General features: G+C 38.5%; 2 protein-coding genes across 3 annotated transcripts in view; one reads left to right on the top strand and one right to left on the bottom strand.

Annotated features, from left to right (window-relative positions):
- Positions 1-15610, bottom strand: part of LOC126755785 (piggyBac transposable element-derived protein 4-like) — a 46112-nt gene extending 30502 nt beyond the window's left edge. Inside the window, exons 1-2 of the mRNA XM_050468513.1 lie at positions 13902-15610; positions 12958-13837 (exon numbers count right to left, since the gene is read on the bottom strand). Of these exons, the coding sequence (XP_050324470.1) occupies positions 12958-13837; positions 13902-14846 (1825 nt within the window). The 5' untranslated portion in view covers positions 14847-15610. The remainder of the gene's footprint in view (positions 1-12957; positions 13838-13901) is intronic.
- Positions 1-22981, top strand: part of LOC126754507 (uncharacterized) — a 186585-nt gene extending 163604 nt beyond the window's left edge. For both annotated transcript variants that reach the window (XM_050466542.1, XM_050466541.1), the window contains exon 2: positions 17153-22981. In XM_050466542.1, the coding sequence (XP_050322499.1) occupies positions 17312-18679 (1368 nt within the window). In that variant the 5' untranslated portion in view covers positions 17153-17311 and the 3' untranslated portion in view covers positions 18680-22981. The remainder of the gene's footprint in view (positions 1-17152) is intronic.
- The last annotated feature ends 2433 nt before the right edge of the window (positions 22982-25414 follow it).

The following is a 25414-nucleotide window of genomic DNA, read 5'->3' as shown; positions in this document are numbered from 1 at the left end:
TTTCTTAATTTATTTGAATAAAGATATTAAAGTGAAATTTGGCACAAAGGATCGCTTTGGAGAGGGGCATATTTGGAAGACATTTTTTTGGAAAATTGGGCGTGGCACCGCCCCCTACTAAGTTTTTTGTACATATCTCGGAAACTACTATAGCTATGTCAACCAAACTCTATTGAGTGGTTTCCTTCAGGCACTTCCAAATACAGTTCAAAAATGGAAGAAATAGGATAATAACCACGCCCACCTCCCATACAAAGGTTATGTTGAAAATCACTAAAAGTTCGTTAACCGACTAACAAAAAACGTCAGAAACACCCAGGCTTTTTTTTTTAATTGAAAACGGGCGTGGCGTCGCCCACTTATGGACCAATAACCATATCTCAGGAACTACTTGACCGATTTCAATGAAATTCGGTATATAATATTTTCTTAACACCCTGATGACATGTACGAAATATGAGTGAAATCGGTTCACAACCACGCCTTTTTCCAATATAACGCTATTTTGAATTCCATCTGATGCCTTCTCTGTATAATATATACATTAGGAACCAATGATGATAGCGGAATACAACTTTACACAAATACGATATTTGAAAAATATTTAAATAACTGATAAAGAAATCTCGATTATCACTTTATCATGCGAGAGTACAAAATGTTCGGTGACACCCGAACTTAGCCCTTCCTTACTTGTTGAAATATCATTTACCAGGGAAATTTAATTACAATTTTTCACAATGTATACAGTTTAGTGCCTCATTAAATTTGCCTGCATCAGTAAGCGCTCCAATCGTTCGCTTTGGGATAAAGATACAGGACGCAAGTTTCGATCCAGGCAAAGTAATATGTGTCTTACTAAGTCGAATAAAGCAATGCTTCGATCGTTTCATACATCATCTTTTTGATCTGCTCACGCGAATAACGATGAAGTCGCATCCCACGACCAGTTGTATGCTGCGATAGAATTTTTATACACCATGCTATGCATCATCGGCAAAAAATCAAAAAATTATATTCTAGGCAATCCAGCGGAAGCTTCGAATACGCCGAGATCTATCGTTAAATCTATTCCCAATTCATTTCGGGCACTTTCATTTACCTCCGATTAATGATGCCTGCCCTACGTTCTCAAGAAATCATTGTCTAATATGGTTGTCTTCGTTTTCAAAATAAACAAGTTAAGGAACGCTATGATCAGTGTACTTCTCGTACGTGCTCGCTTCGCCAACAGAGGCTTAGCACAACACTGAGGTGGCGTACAGAAACAACACCAGTAGATAATATAGCAACAAGGGTTGCATCAACATCATCATCAGCATATTTTAATGAATTGATCATGTGGTGACTTTTCCTTAAATACGGAAGATATTATTATTTATTTATTTATTATTATATGTATAAAATAACAATAAAATTATTATTAAATAGAGTAAACGGAGCACTAGTTTCAGAGACTTTCAGCTCACGCCTTATTTATAAATGACTTAAATAATAAAGATGGAAACTTCCATGTAAGAATTATTTACAAGCAATATGTTTTTATGGACTAGATATTATATGATTTAAATAAATTTTGAAAGGAAGGATAACATAAATACATTTCTTTAACTTTGTTCAAGATGGAATTCGGATAACCATGAAAAGCCAACTTTATGAATATGTGATGGAAATTTTTGAGAAACGAAAATTAGTTGGTGAAATTTTAGTTTGAATGAAAAAACGAAAAGTTCTATATTAAACGTATCGTTTTTCTTTTCGCTACGTGGCGCCAATTGGATATTCGAAGCGAGGCCAGGTCCTTCTCTACTTGGTCCTTCCAACGGAGTGGAGGTCTTCCTCTTCCTCTGCCTCACCCGGCGGGTACTGCGTCGAATATTTTCATTGCTGGAGTGTTTTCGTCCATTCGGACAACATGACCTAGCCAGCGCAGCCGCTGTCTTTTAATTCGCTGAACTATGTCAATGTCGTTGTATATCTCGTACAGCTCATCGTTCCATCGGATGCAGTATTCGCCGTGGCTAACGCGCAAAGGGCCATAAATCTTTCGCAGAACCTTTCTCTCGAAAACTCGCAACGTCGACTCATCCGTTGTTGACATCGTCCAAACCTCTGCACCATATAGCAGGACGGGAATTATGAGTGACTTATCGAGTTTGGTTTTTGTTTGTCGAGAGAGGACTTTACTTCTCAATTGCCTATTCAGTCCGAAGTAGCACCTGTTGGCAAGAGTTATCCTGCGTTAGATTTCTAGGCTGACATTGTTGGTGGTGTTTACGCTGGTTCCAGGATAGACGAAATTATCTACGACTTCAAAGTTATGACTGTCAACAGTGACATGTGTGCCAAGTCGCGAGAGCGACGAATGTTTGTTTGATGACAGGAGATATTTCGTCTTGCCCTCCTTCAGACCCATTTGTTTTGCCCTCCAGACCCATTTGTTTTGCTTCCTTTTCCAGTCTGGAGAAAGCAGAACTAACGCCGCAGGTGTTGAGGCCGATGATATCAATATCATTGGCATACGACAGCAGCTGTACACTCTTATAGAAGATGGTACCTTCTCTATTTAGTTCTACAGCTCGAACTATTTTCTCCAGAAGCAGGTTGAAGAAGTCGCACGATAGGGAATTGCCTTGTCTGAAACCTCGTTTGGTATCGAACGGCTCGGAGAGGTCCTTCCCGATCCTGACGGAGCTTTTCGTGTTGCTCAACGTCAGTTTACACAGCCGTATTAGTTTTGCGAGGATACCAAACTCAGACATCGGACAGATGGTTTGTGTCGATTCTCCTTTCACGGGTCTTTTCCAAGATTCACACAATACGCTCGATAGAACCTTATATGCGATGTTGTGGAGGCTAATCCCACGGTAGTTGGCGCAGATTGTGGGGTCTCCTTTTTTATGGATTGGGCATAGCACACTTAAATTCCAATCGTTGGGCATGCTTTCGTCCGACCATATTTTACAAAGAAGCTGATGCATGCTCCTTATCAGTTCTTCGCCACCATGTTTGAATAGCTCGGCCGGCAATCCGTCGGCCCCTGCCGCTTTGTTGTTCTGCAGGCGGGCAATTGCTATTCGAACTTCTTCATAGTCGGGCAATGGAACGTCTGCTCCATCGTCATCGATTGGGGAATCGGGTTCGCCTTCTCCTGGCGTTATACTTTCACTGCCATTTAGCAGGCTGGAGAAGTGTTGCCTCCATAATTTAAGTATGCTCTGGGCATCGGTGGCTAGATCACCTTCAGGGGTTCTACAAGAGTATGCTCCGGTCTTGAAACCTTCTGTAAGCCGCCGCATTTTTTCGTATAACTTTCGAGCATTACCCCTGTCGGCCAGCTTATCAAGCTCTTCATACTCACGCATTTAGGCCTCTTTCTTTTTCTGTCTACAAATGCGTCTCGCTCCCTCTTCAACTCTCGGTATCTACCCACATCTGTTGCGAGGTAGGCAGTATATTAAAAATATTAAACTCTGGAGAATTCGCCCAATGAAATGGTTTTCGAACCATCCTAAACTTTTCGATAGTGATTGCACTGAAAATTCATTAAGCTTCAATAACAAAAATTCTACTAAAACGTTAGGAATTCATTGGTTGTCGAAAGAGGTTTTGTTTCGATTTGCTTTAGATGACAATTTTAATGATATGCGAGATTATATACTAAACGAAACATACTATCAGTTTCTGCTCGCCGTTTTGACCCTCTTGGATTACGAGCCCCACTGGACACCAAAGCAAAAATCGTATTGCAATAGCTTTGGATCCAGAAACTAGATTGGAATGAGTCGGTTCCATTGCGTCTTGACACTAGCTGGCAGAACTTTAAAGCCAACCTAATGCAGCTCTCATCTATAAGCATTCCTCGTTACGTAAACGTTGAGTCGAGTGCCATCTGCCAAATTGGCTTCGCCGACGCCTCAATAAGGGCGTACGGATGCTGCATATGTATATACATATATGAAGCCAATTTGCAAGTGGTATTAAATGTATGCTGCTTACCGCAAAGTCTAGAGTGGCTCCGCTGAAGACCAAATCTCTTTCGCGTCTTGAGCTCTCGGCAGCACATCTTCTTTCGAGATTACATATGGTCAAGTGTAGTGCCTATGTTGAATCCACATTTCGAAAAATTTACATTTTGGACAGACTATGAAACAGTTTTACATTGGATTAAAACACGTCCATCCTCACTACAAATCTTCGTCGCAGACAGAGTGTCCGAAATCCAAGAGTTAACTGACAAAGTGCATTGGTGACATGTGCCAACGAAACAAAATCCGGTGGAACTCTCAAAATCTCGTGGTTGTAACGTGGACGAATTGAGTAATTCGACAAGGTTTGGCGGTCCACAGTTCCTTCTAGAAGACCCTATATTATGGCCAATTAATAACCACTTCCAGGTCTCACCAGAAGACGAAGCACTAGAGAAGAAGAAAAATACATTTACACAAATTTCGACCGCTGAGAAAAATTCAATATTGGACCTTATTGAAAACTTCTCTTCTCATAAAAAATTGCTTCTTGTGGTCGCATACATTTTACGATGGATCAGACGACCATCAAATTTCTGCACGGGGCGGGATCTGCCTTCAGAAGAGTTAAACTTGAGTTTTCTAAAAATTGCACAGGCGGTCCAAAACTTAACCCGTTTTTGCAAGAGTACTCGGATATGTCGCTTCCTTTCAAATTAATCCCATACGATGCCAAATTTCCGCTTTCACTAAATAAAAGTTCGCACTTCGTTATAACGTATTTACGGTTCCTGCACATTTGAAATCACAACGCTGGGGTTATAGCGTTGGTTGCGCTTCTTCGAGAACGCATATGACTAATTAATGCCCGAGCAGCTTGCAGTAGAACCGTAAGAAACTGTATACTATACATTGTTTTCTTTACAAGCCGAAGTTGCAAAACCAAATAATGGGAAATTTGTCAGTCGAAAGACTTCGAGCACTACGGCCTTTTCTTATATATTTTGTGGTCCAATAGATACAACATTAAAAATGCGCGGTAGACCACCCGTAAAAATATATATCGCAGTTTTCGTTTGCTTCACTTCAAAAGTAGTATATTTAGAATTAGTTTCGGACCTATCTTCTAATTTATTTATTTTCGCCTTGAAAAGGTTCATTGGACGCCGAGGAATACCGACGAAGATATTCAGCGACAACGCCACCAACTTTGTCGCGCCTATCGCAAGCTGCAAAAACTGAAGGAGACAATTTTTAGCAATGGGTCCAGAATTGAAGAGATTTGCAGCAGACGAAGGGTGCAGCTTCATCTTTATACTACCAAGGATTATGGGAAGCCGCTGTGAAGTCCGCCAAACACCACATCGTTCGCGTAATCGGCAACGCGCACAGCAGAGGAGCTAGCAACACTGGCGGCCGAAGTGGAGGCCATGCTCAACTCTCGCAACCTAGTACCTCTGAGACAAGACCGTAACAACGGCGAGGTGCATCTGCTAATAGGATGCTCACTGCGAGCATTATTCCCAGAAAAGGTGCCAATGGACCCAGTTCGTTGTTGCGGGAGATGGCAACTTGTTTGCTGTCTCAAGCAACAGTTCTGGCGACAGTGATCCAAATTAAGAAACTCTATTATATATAAAATACTTAAAATAATAATGTATTTCTAATAATAATCTATTACTTACATGACTTAATTAAACATAATCTAGTACAATGTGTTTAAGCCATTAGTTTAAGATTTGGGCTAAGCGATTCAATAAAACAGAATAAAGAATCCAGTTTGAATTGAACCGTGAAACCGTACGAACGTGTTTTAATTTGCCGGCTATTTAATTTTATATTTATCGTTTTTCAATCGCGCATTGTTTTGCTCAAAAACGTTTTTCCAATTTGGCGTTTTGATCGGCTCATTCATTTCTAATAATAGCGTGTCCAGGGATCGACATAATTTTTATGTTTGTGTTATCAATTAGTATGTTTCGAATTCGCGCGATGAGGTAAGATTTGTTGGATGCATTTAGGAGAGCTGAGATTATAGAACTGCTATCAGTACATGTTAATCTTTTTATATTATAGTTTTGTACTAGGGGTAGCGCATTATAGATGGCTGCTGCTACTGCGGTGCATACTGAGCAGTAATTGGCAGATGTCCAGCTTTTAACGCATTTCCAACGTTATCAACAATAGCAAAAGAGTAGAAGTCGGTCTTCGAAATAAAAGTAAAAATGAATTTCCAATCTACGTAGTGTTGCATAAAGAGTTCTTTGAAAAAACTTTGATATATCCTGGAATTAGTTCTTCTTTTGATGTTTTAGAAGTTGTAGCTCGAACAAAGTTTCTTTGAGTAGCCGTGATGGAGCAAATGGTATAAAATTTTACTTCCGGTGTAGTTATAATACAGTAGTATCTCCATTTTTGCACGTAATGAAAACCGAGCTCGGTGCAAGTTTTGCAGATGTTGCAAGTACCGAGTATCTTTTTTCATATAAAGTAAACGAATCTTGCCTTTTTTATATATATTTTTTATTTTTTATATGTTTTTCAATTCAAAAATCCTTAAGTTAAATATGTTAGTACATATTACTTACTATACATACAAGGTATGTATGTACCAATGAAAGATTACCAGCTGCCTCGAATGACAGACCCCCCTTTTTGATGACGACCATGGCAAACGAAATAAGGACTACGATATAAGGGCATGCACCTGGACTGTCCGGAATCTTAATTGGGAAAGTGCCGCTGCCCAGCTGGTTATTGTCCTCGCAAAAATAAAGGCTGACATCACCGCCGTCCGAGAAATGCGATGGACGCGACAAGAACAGAGACGAGTAGGTCCTTGTGACATTTACTACAGTGGCCATATAAAGGAGCGCAAGTTTGGTGTTGGATTCGTGGTGGGAGAGAGACTCCGTCGCCGAGTACGATCATTCACTCCGGTGAATGAACGTCTAGCCACAATCCGCATCAAAGCATGTTCTCCAACATTTGGCACTACGGTCGGTAAATTCAGCCTCCACGACGAAACATCCCCTAATGGGTTGAGGCTGATTGACTTCGCCGGGGCCCGAAATATGGTTATCTGTAGTACTAGATTCCAGCATAAAAAGATTCATCAAGCTACCTGGCTGTCTCCGGATCGAAAAACTACCAACCAGATCGATCATGTTGTGATAAACGGAATACACGTCTCCAGTGTTTTAGATGTGCGTGCGCTCCGAGGTCCTAACATCGACTCGGACCACTATCTTGTTGCAGCCAAAATTCGCACCCGCCTCTGTGCAGCAAAAAATGCACGCCAACAAACACAAGGAAGGCTCGACGTCGAGAAGCTGAAATCACAACAGACAGCCGAACATTTTCTACTCGGCTTGCACTCCTGCTCTCTGGGAGCACTTGTCAACAACTCGGTATAAGGGAACTGTGGGACGGCATTTCAAACTCCTTACGTGCAGCTGCAACCGAAGCCATTGGTTTTCGGAAAGTGCAAAAGAACAGCTGGTACGACGAGGAGTGCCGTGTCGCAGTGGAGAGAAAACAGGCTGCCTACCTCGCAACGTTACGATCGACCACAACACGTGCGGGATGCGATAGATACCGAGAGTTGAAAAGGAAAGCGAGACACATTTGCAGACAGAAAAAGAAAGAGGCTGAAATGCGTGAGTACGAAGAGCTTGATAAACTGGTCGACAGGGGTAATGCTCGAAAATTCTACGAAAAGATGCGGCGGCTTACAGAAGGTTTCACACACACACAGCACAGATATACTAATAATAGACTAACTCGTGTACTCAGATATATTTATTGGCCGTATTGAGAACACATTTGTCATTATTTTTGCACAAAAATGTAAAGCATTAGATATCACACCCTTAAAATATCACCATAGTAAATTACGTTTATATTCTCTAATCGCTAACTGTGAAAGCAATTATAAAAGGATATCTAGATGTAAAAATAATATGAACAAATACATATGTAAATCAGAAAAAAACTGATAAATGCACAATCCAAATATTAGAAAAGAACTAAGGATTTTGTAATATCATTGAAGAAAATAACAAACTTTTCACATTTATTAGCGATGAAAATATATTATTAGAGGGAGAACATGTAATAAATAATAACACCATACTTGGAACTAATCCAATAAAATTCAAAGAGATTGTAGAAATTGATACAGAAATCTACCATAATCAAAATTATAAAATATTAGAATCACATTCGGAAGACAAAATAAAAATATTGGATATCTTAGAAAGTAACTAAAATTATAAATTTAAATATTTCACACTTTCCTAATACCATTTGAAGAACATCTTGTAAGAGCTCCATTTATAACTATTATGATAATTTTTATCCTTGAAGTAACCATATATATATCATTGAAATTAAATATTGAAACATACATTTCAATCACTGCTATACTTATTCCTATATAAATATTTCTGCATTTTTGTTTAACGTTGGTAAGGATTAGTGAGTCGATTGATTCGTTCCTCTTTTCTCATATATGTATACATAAGTATAGTCCAAAAGCGTGTCGAACGAATGTTTTAGTTCGTTGGCCGGTATGGCCGCTAGTATGCCGGTGCAAGCCTCTTGAATGGCCTCTACGTCTGCATAGCGCTTTCCTTTCATGAGCAAATGCATTTTTCCGAAAAGGAAGAAGTCGCGCGGTGCCATACGTATATCAAGTGAATGAGGGGAGTGGTTAATTGTTAAAATGTGATTTTTGGTCAAATAATCAGTCACAAGCGTCGATCGATGAGACGGATTCTCCGCAATTTTTGGTCGTCAAGGTCGTTTGGTCAGTCAATTTGTGCTGAACAAACCGTGTACACACCTTTCGTAAGCCCAAATGTTCGGTCAAAATGCGATAAATCGATGTTTTGGAAATGTTCAATTCCATTTCCATGAATTTCAATGATGATTTCGGCTGATTTTTGATGAATTCACGCACAATTTCGATGGCATTTCCGGTGATCACGGATTTTGATTGGCTCACATGTTGATCGTCATTTGAAACAATTCGTGCACTATTCTACGGGATAGGCAATCATCGCCATAAACTTGTTTCATCAATTGAAACGTTTCGGTAAAAGTTTTAACAATTTTAAAAACGCAATAGCTTCACTTCCAGTCGATGAAATTCTCAATGGGCAATCAATAAAGATATCAGATTCTAACGCACCAGTCGACATATAGATGCGAAAAGTCCTGTTTAATTTGGAACCCACCTTGTATGCTACATATGTACATACCTTTATGCAAGTATATACATACAACAAACGCATTATTATAAAATTCATTCTTGGTAAAGTATGGGACTACAGTTATTTAAACTTTTAATCGTCTTGATTAATAACTAATAGATAGTGATCCTGTTTGCCCGATACAACGGCCTTCTTCATCAAATGTCGCTAATGTTAGTCTCCACAATTTATTGCAAAGAACTCCGTTGCCATTGTTTTGAATGGGATAGGGCTCTGTAATGAAATATAAAAAATGGATTTCAATAGTTGTAATGTCATTTAATATAAACATTTAGAGAAAATATACATGTGAGCAATTACAGAAAATACAAAAAACAGAAAATGTATTTATCGAACAGTATAATTACTTAATATTTTATTATTAAAATAATTGGTACATTGTTCTTGGAATACATACAAATCTAACAATATTTTTAAATAAATTATTTCTAAAATGTGAACTTTACACGCTTTATAAAGGGTGTCCAAAAAATAACGAAATTTAAATATCATTTGAGTAGTCTTGGTGGTCTATCTCTAGAAGTTAACAGCGCTACTTCTACCGCAATTTTTGATATTTCTGCCTTAACCTAGCTTACGCCTAGATCACGCTCTATATCATAACATTGTCTCAGTACTTTGTTTTGGAATTGTTGTAATACTATGTTCGGACCGACAATGGAGACATGTTTTCGTGGAAAAAACTGGTTTTCGCCCTAAAACTTGTGTTTCCGTCCCTCTGTGGGTATGGCAGTGGACCGATTACGTCCATATGCGAACTTGTTTTCTATTGTACTAAGAAATCCGTACACCAAGCTTCATCAAGATATCTTAATGTTTACTCAAGTTACAGCTTGCACTGATGGAGAGACCGACAGTTACCCGGATTTCAACTTTTCTCATCATCCTTATCATTTGTATATATATAACTCTATATCTATCTCGCTTAGTTTTAAACGATGCTCTGTAGCAACTGGTTGTAAGAGTATTAAAATGTGAAAATCGGACCATATCTGTTCAAGGACACAGATTCCAAATATGGATACCACACCTCCTGTTGCTAACTCTTTACGCGAAATATCGAACACTCTTTGAGATATATATAGTATGTAATTGTGATTTGAAAATATCTTATCTATAAGAAATGTATTTAGCGCATTTCCCTCAACATATGATCAATATAATTGGCCCACTGGGTGTACTATTCGTAACACCATCATCCATCTTGAAACCCAGCATTATTGGATAATATTCAACGGAATAGACCGAATAGCCATCTAGTACGCGTTGAAGAAAATATAGCGGAGCCGTTCGGAGCAACTCGGGATGACGTATGAAACGACTTGGCGCATTTTACGTCGAGATCTGAACTGAAAACGTACAAAATACAGCTTATGACCTATTGAAAAGTTTCAAGAAGATCAGACGTTTTGGAGCCAAATTTTTTTCAGCGACAAGGCCCATTTCTGTCTCAATGGATTACAGGATTTGGGAGGAAGATTAACCTGAAGAAATTAAAAAGCATACAAAAGATAACGGTTTAGTGTGGTTTTTGGGCGGGTGGAATTATCGGGTAATATTTCTTCAAAAATGATGCCGGGGAGAACGTAACCTTCAATGGCGACCGTTATCGCGCCATAATAACTGACTAGTTGTTGCCTGACATTGAAGCTCTTGATCTCGGGGACATTTGGTTTCAACTAGACAGCACCATTTCCCACACATCACTTCATTCAAAGGATTTATTGAGAGAACATTTAGGTGAGCTGATAATTTCACGTTTTGGGTCGGTTGAATGGCCACGAAGATCATATGAGATCACACTGTTAGACTTTTTCCTGTGGGGATACGTAAATACTAAAGTCTATGCGTAAATCCTGCTTCAACTTAAGCTTCGGCAATACATAATGCGTATCATTCGCCAATTACTAGTCGAAATGGTCGAACGAGTTATCGAAAATATACTCAAGGGATGGGCCATCAGAGACGAAGCCGGGGCCAATATTTGAAAGAGATAATCTTCAAAAAATAGATGGCAAAGAATGTTCTTTCGAATGACAATAAGCATTCCTCATTAAATTTGGAGTTTCTGTGTTTTTTTTTCGTAAAAAAAAGTAGAGAACCTTGAAATGGATTCCTCTGTATAATTGGTGCTTTCTGAAAGAAAACAAGTAAGGAAGGGCTAAGTTCGGGTGTCACCGAACATTTTGTACTCTCGCATGATAAAGTGATAATCGAGATTTCATTATCAGTAATTTACATATTTTTCAAATACCGTATTTTTTGTAAAGTTTTATTCCGCTATCATCATTGGTTCCTAATGTATATATATGTATATATAAAAGCGTGGTTGTGAACCGATTTCACCCATATTTCGTACATGTTATCAGGGTGTTAAGAAAATAGTATATGCCAAATTTCATTGAAATCGGTAAAGTAGTTCCCGAGATATGGTTTTTGGTCCATAAGTGGGCGACGCCACGCCCATTTTCAATTTTTAAAAAAAGTTTGGATGCAGCTTCCTTCTGCCATTTCTCCGGAAAAACGTCGGTTAACGCACTTTTAGTGATTTTCAACATAACCTTTGTATGGGAGGTGGGCGTGGTTATTATCCGATTTCTTCCATTTTTAAACTGTATATGGAAATGCCTGAAGGAAACGACTCCATAGAGTTTGGTTGACATAGCTATAGTAGTTTCCGAGATATGTACAAAAAACTTACTAAGGGGCGGGACCACGCCCACTTTTCCAAAAAGATTACGCCCAAATATGCCCCTCCCTAATGCGATCCTTTGTGTCAAATTTCACTTTAATATCTTTATTAATGGCTTAGTTATGACACTTTATAGGTTTTCGGTTTCCGCCATTTTGTGGGCGTGGCAGTGTGCCGATTTTGCCCATCTGAGAACTTAACCTTCTTATGGAACCAAGGAATACGTGTACCAAGTTTCATCATGATATCTAAATTTTTACTCAAGTTACAGCTTGCACGAACGGACGGACGGACAGACGGACGGACAGACATCCGGATTTCAACTCTACTCGTCACCCTGATCACTTTGTTATATTTAACCCTATATCTGACTCTTTTAGTTTTAGGACTTACAAACAACCGTTATGTGAACAAAACTATAATACTCTCCTTAGCAACTTTGTTGGGAGAGTATAAATATATCTGATTTCACAATCGTTCTATAAAATATCATTTTACGTTGTGCCTGGCAGAAATATGTGAAGTGAGCCATCCTCACAAACACACCACCCCTCTTCTCTAGCGAGTTCTTTCCTCCCATGCCCCTTTCGAAGGTGTATGAGCAGAAAAACGAAAACCCCTTGTGGGCTCTGCAGGTATCATGGGGGGCGGTTGGGTATGTTTTGCGTTTTCAAAACGCTGTAGCTCTGAACTGGATAATCGGATCGACTTGAAATTTGGTGATATCCTAGCGAAAACTGTTTTACGCAATAGTCCCAATTTTGGTTAGGATTGGATCATCCGTTTGGTAGATAAAGCCCATTTACAAAGTTGCACCCTTACGTCAACAGCATACATACCTGGGTATACCATACCATATGTATAGTAAAACGCATGCAAATATGATGATATTTGAAAAGTATAGTTTATTTTGAGTGACAAAAATACTTATGGCATAAAAATTATTATAAATTATAAAATACTTTTGAAAAACATATTAAAAACACTACGAAAAAATTTAAAATTATTGAAATTCAATTACATCTATCGCATTGCGGCAAGTCTTTGGAATGCTCTGCGCACACCGGTTTGTTGCATAATGTGCATGCTTTACGAGTAGGGCGTCGTTTGGAGCAGATGTAGCAATTCCCCTTTACTTTTAGGCGTCCCGTACTATCACGCTCCTCCGCTTCATGTGCTCCAGCATCCACAACTCGGATGGGCCTACCTATCATGGCTTCGATGGCGTTGCGCGTTGAAAAAACTCTGGATATTCTGCTGTTATTCGCCCTTCTCTCTATTTCTGGCTTGCATAGTTGCACACTTAGCTGATGGAGAAACATCCTACGGCGGCTTGTATATGACTTCAGGTGAGTGTTGTTGTCAACGTATATTATGTATGCAGCAAACGCAGCAACGTCCACAATATTATAAAAGAAAGCCAAAGGCCATCTATTTGTGCGCCGCTTGGTACTATATTCGGACAAGCACATGTCCATGCTATCAACTCCACCTTTGGTTTTGTTGTAGTCCAATATAAGCAATGGCTTCTTCTTAGGACCGGACGTTTCTGTTGTATAATGAGAAGTGGACAATAATACAACTGCCTTGTTTTTCTTAGGCACGTACGAGCACATCGTAACGTGATTATAGAACCCAAACATTGACGATTCAGCCTCACGTCCCTTGGGGTTGGCAAATGCTGCTGGCACGAATGTACGCCTTTTGTTGCAAGTACCCAATATAGATAAATTATTGTCTATCATCAAAGATTTTGCCAAGTTGTAGCTAGTGAAAAAGTTGTCACATACAATATTTCTTCCACTTCCATCAAAAAGGTTGATACATAAATCTTTGACTATTCTTTCACCAACGTTTCTTTCACGTTCACCAGACGGTGCCATTCCTGTATAGATTTGTCCCTGCATTGAAATATTAAATTCAAATTAAGTTACATATTTATACTTTCAACAATATTGATAGTACCTGCAATGGATAGGACGAAATGGAGTCGCACACCCACCACACTTTTATCCCATATTTGGCAGGTTTTGATGGTATGTATTGCGTGAAGCCAGTTCCACCACGATAAGCATACAATTGTTCATCTACGGTGACGTTGGCTCCTGCCACGTAATATCTACGAAGACAGCTGTTTAGCATCAAAAAAACGTCCGATATTGCTGCTGCTTTGTCAGTTTGTTTGCGTTGCTGGCGTGTGTTTCCATTATCAAAACGAATGAAGCGGCTAATTTCCCAAAATCGTCGTACACTCATTGCAGCACGATATAATGGATGTGATTTAGTATTCCACAAATCTTTCGTATGCACGTAACCAGAATGTGTAACGCCGCTTAGCAAAAGTACGCCCAAATATGCATCAAATTCACTTTCTGTTATGGGAATCCATGATCTCGGTTCTCTTGTTGGATGTTTTGCATTGTCATCATCAAAGAATTGCCTTGCCTTTCGATTTGATTCACGAATAATTATGTCGCATATTTCGTCTGACATTATCAATTTGAACGTTTCTGAAATGGTCAAACCTTGCGTTGCCCGTACTGGTCCAGATTGTGCACTTCTTAGAATGTTGTGCGTACGGAATCTTACAGGTTGTGGTTGTATCGAAGACCAAACATTACCATCTCTGGCAGTAAAATATTCCCCAGTTTCAATTGGTGCATCTTCAAGTTCTTCATCAGAATCACTGTCGTCCTCTGGGTCATATTCTGGTAACATGGGCTCTTCTAAGTCTGAGTCATCACCACCAATATCACCTACACATTCATCTAAAGCCTCGTCACCAACTACTGAATCGTGGTCACTTATTTCTTCTTGGCTCTCTTCAAGCGTTTGACGAAAATATGCTTGCTGTTCTTCGTACGAAAGTGCGCTTAGTTGTCGTGGAGTAAGCCATTCACCATCTGCCATTTCACTTTGATTTTATTTTTTTATTTCCACAAAATAAACAGAAACGTCCTTTCACTTCGAATCATACGTGCATGATAAAATCCGTAATACTGGTAAACCCTATTTTATACTTTTTAGCGCAGGTACTAGCGATTTTATGCCTGAGTTTTTATGTTTGCAACCTAAAGTAATCCTTATAATCACAAAACAATAAGTACTAACCACATCATCAGCGACCCTTAATAATCCAGAAAATATGTACACTTGTATGTATGTATATTTGTTAAACTATATCAAGGTTGCCCGTGTAGAAATGTAAGCTAGGGTTTTTTTAACCATGACCATTTTTAACACGTTCGCGTTCATTTAAATTTAGCGGGTGGCTGCCAGATAATCACTTAATTTTTCCATACAAAAATGAAGAGCGGGAATTCCCGCTTTTTTTCTACAGGTTAATTTTTTTAAATAGTTTGAACAAATTAGGGAATTCCCGCCATTACCGGAATTCCCGCATTTATTTTTCAAGAGCAATTTTATATGTGCGGAAGAAATTGCGGGATAATAGCGCGGGAATTCCCGCAATTGTTTTATTGAAGGAAACATGAATGACGGGAATTCCCGCAATTTACGCGAATGTGTTAACACATGCATACGTATATTATCGATATAACGCAAATGTGTGAGTATATTAGTAAAAAAAATCTGAATCGCAAGCGATTAGTTGAATGTGTACCTGCCGGGTTATAACGGCATGCCATTTGCCATACAAAACGTATGTACATACCCGGGTGTGTTGCTGTTGACGTGCGTAAAAAAAATCTGCTGTTGACATAAAAATGAAGTATTGTTGTTGTCTTACGTGAGGTTTATTAAAGATGAGAAAATATGTGAAGAACTATTATTTGCTAGAAATTTAGAGACCGATACAAAAGGCGAAACCCTATTCAACATATTGGAAAAGTTTTGCGATGAGAAAGAGATTCCTTTGAAAACTATTATTTCAATTGCTGCGGATGGCGCTCCGGCTATGATAGGGTGCCATAAAGGCTTAATAGCGCACTTAAAAAATAAAATTCCAGATGTCCTTGGTGTACATTGCGTTATTCATAGACAACATTTAGTTGCTAGAAACTTGAGTGAAAAACTATTTCAATCACTGCAATATGTCATCAAAGCAGTCAATAAAATCCGCAACAGCTCTTTGAATGATAGATTATTTCATCAGCTTTGTGTTTGTTGCTGACAAATGTACTTAGCTTTATTTTTCAAAGATGTTGTTGACAAATGTACTCAGCCTTATGTTCTAAATATTTATTTTAATCGTAAGGCAACTCTGTTTAAGTATACTAAAAGATGTAATGGCTTCTTCCGGTTTTACTTTCTGACGAGTAGCCGAGGAGGAACCACCACGGAGAGGAGGAGTAAGTCACTATCAGCTGATGCTAATTACTCGTCAAGTGTAGTCCGGGGTTGAGTTTCTATTGGAATCCTAGATGGCCGACTTTTAATCAAGATGGCTGACTTTTGACCGGAAAATGGTTGCATTGCGTTATTTTCTTAAAATTTATGGAAAAGTTGTCCTAAAAATATTGGTTATATATAAAAGTTTAATATATTTTCTAAAGAAAATCGTTTTATTTTAATATATATTCTTAAAGATGAGAACAATATGAGCAAATACATGAAAAATTAAGTTTTTTATTTATGCCTCTTTTTAACTTACCACAGTAATAAATGTTCACCACAGAAAACATGTTACGAACAAATAAGCAACCATGCCGAATAGTGGGGTCCAGATTATTTACCATGCAGCAAAGAAGCTGGTGTAGAACATTTGATTATTTGTCTGCTTCAAACGCTAGTCCCAAGTCTGTTAGGATAATCAAACACTACATTTGGGAACGAGTAGGATTCCTGACCGCCGGCATATAGCTAAATTCTAACATATAAAACGTACATGTTGTTTGTGATTACAAAAATTTATACTTAAAATTCAGAAAACATGGCTATTATAATTATCTCTTGATTTATCTTACAGTAAAAAATTGTGTTTTACTGTTCAGACGAATTATTATGATATGTAATACTAAATTTTTTCACAATAGTTATCTATTTTGGTACACTCATTATCAAAAATAATTTTCAATTTGTCCATGAATAAATTAACTACAACGCTTAAAAATATATAGCATATTTATTTATATCAAGAAGATATAATTAAATCTTTTGATAATTTTCATTCTATAACAAAAATTGAAAATAGTATTTATACAGTAATAGAAATTATCAATTTGTCTATACCGTACATTTAATCCAATTTTTTACAGATATTAAAACTCTCGCGCTCTCTCGCAATCTCACTCACGCACGCACGCGTTTGTGTTTCTCTGAATAAAGTGTTTTAATATATTCGTGTTTCTTTTCTATCAGTTGCCGCCGCAACATTATTTTAATATTTATCCACGTGTGCCATCGCGAATTATTGCATGCCACGCTACAATTTAAGAAGTCAAAAAACACATAACGCGAATCCATCGAAAATGCCGATTTCAAATGAAGACTCTTTTAGCGATAACGATGGAGACCGCCCAATGGTCATGCCAGACAACGCAGTTGCAGATTTACAAAAACAAATACGTCAGCTGCAACTATCTTTGGAAGCCTCCGAAAAGGAGAGGTTATCTCTGAAACAAACAATCGCCTCGACAACTGCCGCTGTCGATACCAAGATTGCTGAGTCACTTGCCGACTTTTTTCAAGTCAGTGCTGCCGCACCTGTTAAGCCAATGTATGCCTATACAAATACAGCCAATAATTTTGCCTACTCATTGCCACACATGAGCTTTGCTAACGCCGCCGTTCTTGCCCCACCGAATTCTAACGTCAACGCTGCGGACGTATTTTTCACCCGTTCAAATGCTTATACAAATTCCAACTACAACCCTACATTAGCCCACCAGCATATGCCCAGCTATATGCATCCTATTACGCCTTATTTGAATGTCACCGCAGGTAACTTTTCGCCGATTGTAAATTTTGCTGACATTAAATCTACAGCCGCCACATCTTTAAACAATACACATTCGTCACCTATGCAGAATAATAACACATTAATGTCGCCAAATAACCAACATTTTATACGCAAACTTCAAGATTTACCACAGTTTTCAGGCTCACCCGAAGAGTGGCCAATGTTTATCGTCGCCTTTAAAGAGACAACCAACATGTTCGCATACAGTAATGTAGAGAACTTACTGCGCTTACAGAAAGTTCTTAAGGGAGATGCCCGGTCAAAGGTTGAATCGCTATTAATTCACCCTTCAAGTGTGAATGCGGTGATATCTTCGTTACAGTTTCATTATGGACGACCTGAGCTACTAATACGCAGCCAGCTCGCAAAAGTCAGATCGTTTCCATCAATCACAAGTGGAAAATTGCGTGAAATCGCTAATTATAGTTCAATGGTAACAAATTTAGTCGCATTTTTGGAGAACGCCAGTGCTGCACCTCATCTTTCAAACCCAACACTGCTCGATGAATTGGTAAGTAAACTACCTATTTATAAACGGGAAGAATGGGCACGTCATACGTTTGCAATAAACAAACCATACCCAACAATATGTGAATTTAGTTCATGGTTACAACAGATGTCAACATACGTTGTAATGGCAACAGAACTGAACACACCACACGTCAGTTTCGAACAACCATCACGAAAATGTAATAGATCACCAAAAACAGTGCTATCCATATCTGAAGAAAAATTAAAATGTATATTTTGTAAAGGTAATCATCGATTGTACCAATGCATGAAATTTAAAGAAGTTCATAACGACAAGCGATGGGAATTGTAAAAACAAATCGCTTGTGTTTTTGTTGTCTTTCTCCAGGTCATAATGTTTATAATTGTACACGACGTCGTACATGTGGTATAGCATCATGCCAGAAATATCATAATAAATTACTTCATAATCAAGTCGATCAAAATGCCAACATTGGCAACTCCGTATCTGCTGAATCTGCTGTTGCTACTGTCAGCACTTGTCAGCCATCCGTAAATGAAGAGCTACCATTGATTAAAAAGGTAGGTGTAGAAAACACAAACAGAAATACAACCTTATTGAAATTTTTACCAATTAAATTATATGGCCCGAAAGGTAGCATTAAAGTAATAACCTTCATTGACGATGGGGCTAGGGTTACTTTAATAGAAGAAGAAACTGCAAACGAAATTGGCCTTAGGGGCAGAAAGGAATTGCTTCGTCTCAAATGGTTTGATGACCAAACAACCAGCGGAGTCTCAAAGCTTGTGAACTTAGAAATATCGGGTTCACTAAATAAAAATAAAAGGTTTTATATCAACGGCGTCCGAACTACAAAAAGGTTAATTTTACCTTCTCAAACGTTACCAGCGGAACTAATTAAAGAACAAAATAAGGAGTTACGGAATTTACCAATCGAAAGTTATTTTGATGCAATGCCAAAAATTTTAATTGGAATGCCCATATAAACTTAGTTCGACCATTGAATGTAATTAACTTCAATGAAGGTTTTACTGTTCATGAGACTAAACTAGGCTGGATTTTGTTTGGTTCAGATGAAAACAATTCCGACTCGTCAACAATTTGCCACGTGCATATTGACAATGGTTTCAATGACTTACAAAAACAAATCGCTGATTATTTTGAATTAGAAGGCTTTCAAACAATATTTCCTGCTATAAAGTCTATCGCAGACATTAGAGCCGAGGAAATCTTGCAAAGTACAACGAAGTTTGTGGGTGATAGGTACGAGACGGGTCTTTTATGGAAAAACGACAACATATCTCTGCCAGTGAGTTATAACGCAGCACTAAAACGACTTCAAATTGTAGAACTCAAAATGACAAAGGATATTAATTACAAAAAATGGTATATAGAAAAGGTAAACGACTACGTAGAGAAGGGTTATGCCAAAAAACTTACTTCGGATGAAGTTGATATACAGAGCGAGCGAATATGGTATTTACCCCATTTCGCGGTTTATAATGTAAACAAAGGCAATAAACCAAGATTAGTGTTTGATGCAGCCGCGACAGTAAATAATATTTCTTTGAACTCTATGCTAATGAAAGGTCCTGATAGTTATCAACCGAAACCATTACAGTCAATTTTATTCAAATTTCGTGAAGGGAATATAGCTATTTGTGGTGATGTAAGAGAGATGTTGAGATGTGAAGGATGTAAATTCACAACGTTTTTTATGGCGTGAAGGGGATACCATGAGGCAGCCTGATGTGTATGTCATGAAGGCAATGATTTTTGGTTCTGCCTGCTCTCCATGCTCTGCGCAATTTGTGAAGAATTTGAATGCATCAAAATTTCAAAATGACTATCCGAGGGCAGTCGATGCAATCATTAATCGCCACTATGTTGACAATTATGTGGATAGCTTTACCACCGTTGATGAAGGTATATGTGTATCGGAAAGAGTGACAGAGATTCACAGCAAAGCAGGATTCGTTCTCAGAGGCTTTGTTTCGAACTCCTCAAAATTATTGAAAGCCATTAACAGAAACTCCGAGCCAGAGTGTATCTCCAAGAATATGTGTGGATCAAAATCAACAAATGATAAGGTATTAGGGATGCACTGGGATGCTAAGCGAGATGTATTCTTCTATAATTTAGTATTCGCTAGAATACCGACATCAGTTTTAAATGGCAGTCGACGACCAACAAAAGCAGAATTATTGGGTTTAACGATGTCGATATTTGATCCATTTGGGTTCCTCGCAAATGTTACTTTAATTCCCAAAATTTTATTGCAAAGATTATGGCAAGTTAATCTGGGTTGGCATGATACAATACCCAACGATATATACGATAAATGGTACGAGTGGTACAAATCTCTTGAAAACTTAAGAGAGTTCAGAATACCTAGATGTTACAGCCCATTTTTTAAAGATCCATCTTCCGAAATACAATTGCACATATTCGTAGATGCTAGTGAGTTAGCGTTTTCTGCCGTGGCGTACTTTCGTATACGATATTATAACCAAATAACAGTAGTTTTCGTCGCGGCAAAATCTCGTTGCAGTCCTCTGAAGCCAATGTCGATTCCTAGGTTGGAACTACAGGCTGCAGTACTCGGAACACGTCTACGTAAAATAATTGTTGAAAGTCACACAATAAATATTGCGTCAATAAATTTTTGGTCGGATTCTAAAACTGTTATTCAGTGGATTCATTCCGAAGCCCGCCAATATAAACAATTCGTAAGCAATCGGATTTCTGAGATTCTTCATGAGTCTGAAGTATCGCAATGGAGATGGGTACCTGGATCGCTAAATTCAGCTGACAATGCTACAAGACCTCAGTTATATACAGGACTGGTTGAAGATTCAAAGTGGATTAATGGACCACAGTTTTTAAAGCAGAGTGAAGAAAATTGGCCTGTTCTACCAGATCTTTCTACAAATGAAATTGACATCGAGAAGAAAGCAAAACAACTTTTTACTATATACGAGTACACTCCTGAAAATTTCATACCATTCACGAAATATTCTAATTTTTACAAATTTCTTAAAATTATGAATTGGGTCCGATTCGCCGTTTTAAGATTTAACGATTTGCTAAACAGAAATACCGAAATTCAGCGCACACCGTTAAATGTCACAGCCAAGTCCATCAAAGAAACAGAAGAACTAGTAGTTCGACTGGTTCAAGAAGCCGTTTTCGCGGACGAACTTTTTCTATTAAAGAATAGTAAGCAGCTCCCAAAACAGAGTCCATTATTTGCACTAACACCGATCATTGACGATAGGGGATTACTTTGTCTTGGAGGTCGAATTGATAACGCTCTGTATCTACCTGTTTGCACGAGAAGTCCAGTAATTTTACCAAAGAATCATCCATTGTCACGACTAATAGTTCGCCATTTTCATGAAATATTTTATCATCAAAATCAGGAAGCTATTATCTGTGCAATCCGAGCTAAATATTGGATACCAAACGTTCGGAGCCTTCTTAAATCTGTGAGAAGTGAATGTCAGTTCTGCAAAAATGCAGCAGTTACTCCAAGGCCTCCTCTCATGGGCCAATTACCAGTTGATCGTTTATCACCATACGTCAGAGCTTTCTCGTACACCGGTCTTGACTATTTTGGGCCAGTAATAGTGTCCATCGGTCGACGGCGAGAAAAGAGGTGGGTGGCACTGTTCACCTGCTTGACGATTCGAGCGATACATTTAGAGGTGGCCAAAGATTTATCAACTGATTCTGTAATTTTATGTCTGCGAAATTTTGTCAACCGTAGAGGAATTCCCGTCCGTATAAGAAGCGACAGAGGGACAAATTTTATCGGAGCAAGCAAGGTCGAATGGTTGCATGTTTCTAAAGATGTAGAACGGGAATGTAATCGGTGTGGTATTGAGTGGGTGTTTAATCAACCCGCGGATCCATCTGCAGGTGGGGCATGGGAGCGCATGGTTCAAAGCGTTAAACGTGTGTTGGCATTTACTTTGAAGGAAAAAGCTCCTCAAATTGAGACATTGCAAAGCTTACTAATCGAAGCTGAAAATTTAATAAATTCTCGTCCACTTACACATTTATCAATTGAAAGTTCTGATGATGAACCGTTAACTCCTAATCATTTTCTGTTGGGATGCCCAAACTACATACAAACTCCTACTGAATCAGATAAAGTATGTTTGCAAAAACAATGGCAAATTTTACAACAGCTAAAACAGACGTTTTGGCGCAGATGGGTATTAGAGTACCTACCAACGCTTACGCGTCGTACTAAGTGGCACAAAAGAGTTAATCCCATTCGTGTTGGAGATGTTGTTATTATCTGCGATACCAATAAAAATTTGCGGGATTGGAGACGTGGAATCGTACTGAAAACATTCCCTGGACCAGATGGACAAGTTAGGTGAGCGCTTATTAAGACATCGACGGGCAACCTAAGAAGACCCGCTTCAAAGTTAGCAGTTCTTGATGTTTCTGGTGACCCTCAACTCGCAGATACTCCTTCGGTTCACGGGGGGCGGGATGTTGCTGACAAATGTACTTAGCTTTATGTTTCAAAGATGTTGTTGACAAATGTACTCAGCCTTATGTTCTAAATATTTATTTTAATCGTAAGGCAACTCTGTTTAAGTATACTAAAAGATGTAATGGCTTCTTCCGGTTTTACTTTCTGACGAGTAGCCGAGGAGGAACCACGGATAAGTAATAGAAATTATCAATCTGTCTATACCGTACATTTAATTAAATTTTTTACAGATATTAAAACCTCATATCTTTAAGAAATATATTAAAAAATGCAGACACCGTGCCTGGCCAGAGCTTCAGTTGCACTCGCATAACGATGTGATTTAAAAGGCGTGCGGTGACTTCAGGGCACTTTATGCCAGCTGGATCTATACAAGAAATGTATTTACCATGCCAGGCAAAGTGCATGGCCTGTGCTTCGGTTTCACTCGCACCGTGATGTTATTTGATTTAAAAGTCGTTGGGTGACTTCAGAGCAGCTTTATGCCTGCTAGCTCTATATAAGAAATGCAGGCACAATGCCAGGCACCGTGCATGACCAGAACTTTGGTTGTACTCGCATCGCCATGTGATGTGATTTAAAAGTCATGCGGTCAATTCAGGGCAGCTTGCTGCTAGCTGGCTTTATATAAGAAATGCAGGCACCGTGCCTGTCCAGTGCTTCGGTTGCAGAAACCTTAAACGCTCTAAATGTTGTTGAGAAATTCGCATTCAAATGTTTTTTTTTAACATTCGTTGGTGAATTTCTTTTGGTGCTATACATTCCAAAAATGAGAATTTGATCACTGCACGCTAAACAATTTTTTCCATTGTAAAATATATAAAAAAAATAATGAGACACAGTGACACTGTTTAAGTTTGTAATAAATAATTAACAGATTGAAATGAGATGTTATGCTCTTATGTGTGTAGGATTTTTTCTCCTGCAAATCGGGTATTTTTTCATTAATTTTCTCGTTTAACTGGTCTAAAAGGTTACATTGAAGAATTAGTTGGGATTGCAAGTAATCCAAAAACAAAATTCCTCTCGCACCCAAAAAACTGATGCAATAACCTTTTTGTCCGATTTCCGGACACGAACTCGTTTAGGAGTTAGCCAAGATAACTCCGCTGCTAACTCCCATTTAGTCCTATAAATTTTAGTGAGTTAGTTGCATTTTCGTTGACAACATTGTTCAAAATGGCCAATTCTAATTTACTGTTTATGAAAAACAAGAAACCCTGAAAGCTGTTTTTCAAATTTTCAATAGTAAACCAAGAAGTTTTACAAGGTGTGTTCCAAAGTTAACAGGACTTTAAAGTGAAAAAAGCAGAACAAATGTTTATTTCGGCAAAATCAATTTATTTTATTCAAAATAGTCTCTTTCTGCTTCCACTACAGCTTTTTGCCCGGCCCAAAAGACTGTCGAACGAGTGTTTTAGCTCGTTGGCCGGTATTACCGTTAGTATGCCGGTGCAAACCTTTTGAATAGCTTCTGCAAAACGCTTTCCTTTCATCGGCAAATACATTTTTCCGAAAAGGAAGAAGACGCACGGTGCAATATCAGGTGAATTCTGGGAGTGGTTCATAGTTTAAATATGATTTTTGGTCAAATAAACCTCTTTACTGGTGTCCTTTGAATGCTGGATTGTGGTCGTCAGTTGATTTGAGCGAAACAAACGGTGCGCACATCTAACGTAAGCCTAAATGTTCGGTCAAAATGCGATAAATCGATATTTTGGAGATGTTCCATTCCATGTTCCAGTTCCATGAATTTCAATAATGATTTCGTCTGATGAAATGCCATGAAATTCTGCAACGGAGTTATCTTCACTCACTCCTAAATTAATCCGGATTAACTGCTTTATGCATTAACGCAATAACCTGGATTAACACTGCCGTCTGTGAAGCTATTATGATGCAGTTTAAAAACAACGTGTTGATATGTTTTTGTAATAATATATGATTTTGTACAAATTGGTCGTCTATCAACCGCAATGTTTATCTTCTATCAATTTTCATTGAAAATATTATAACAATGACAGCCAGATGTGTACGAAAGTTTCAAACTCGCATAGCTGCCATCTGTCCCCTACAAATTTGGATCTGATTAAGTGCGCAGTTAATCCGGATTAACGCTGCCTTTTTAAAACGCCCTAAAAGTTTCTGCGAAATTCGAGAAAAGAGTTTTTTAAAACCAAACTTACATATGTGTAGAGCCTCTACTAAATCTCCCGACGAGAATATTGGGAGATACGGACGTGTTTTGTAATTCGCTCCGTGTATTCAACAATACACGTAAACAATAAAATTAAAACAATACCGAGTGCTTCGCAACCTCACTAGCAATGCCGTAGGCATTTCTTAAATGCCTACTTTAGCTTTGTTGAGCCGACAAAAATAACGCCTGGCAAAAAAGCTGAAAAGGGAAGTAATCAAAGTTCGCAGTCAGCAGAAGCAGCAGTAAACAGCAATCGGGTAACAAAAGATCCACTGACAGCAGCCACTATGCAGGTACCAGCAAACACCCGAACAGGTAAAGAAAGCAAAATGCGAGGTGAGAATGTACTAAGCAA

The sequence above is a fragment of the Bactrocera neohumeralis genome, chromosome 4, assembly GCF_024586455.1.
Source record: "Bactrocera neohumeralis isolate Rockhampton chromosome 4, APGP_CSIRO_Bneo_wtdbg2-racon-allhic-juicebox.fasta_v2, whole genome shotgun sequence".
NCBI lineage: Eukaryota > Metazoa > Arthropoda > Insecta > Diptera > Tephritidae > Bactrocera > Bactrocera neohumeralis.
This window is presented reverse-complemented; position numbering and strand designations above follow the sequence as displayed.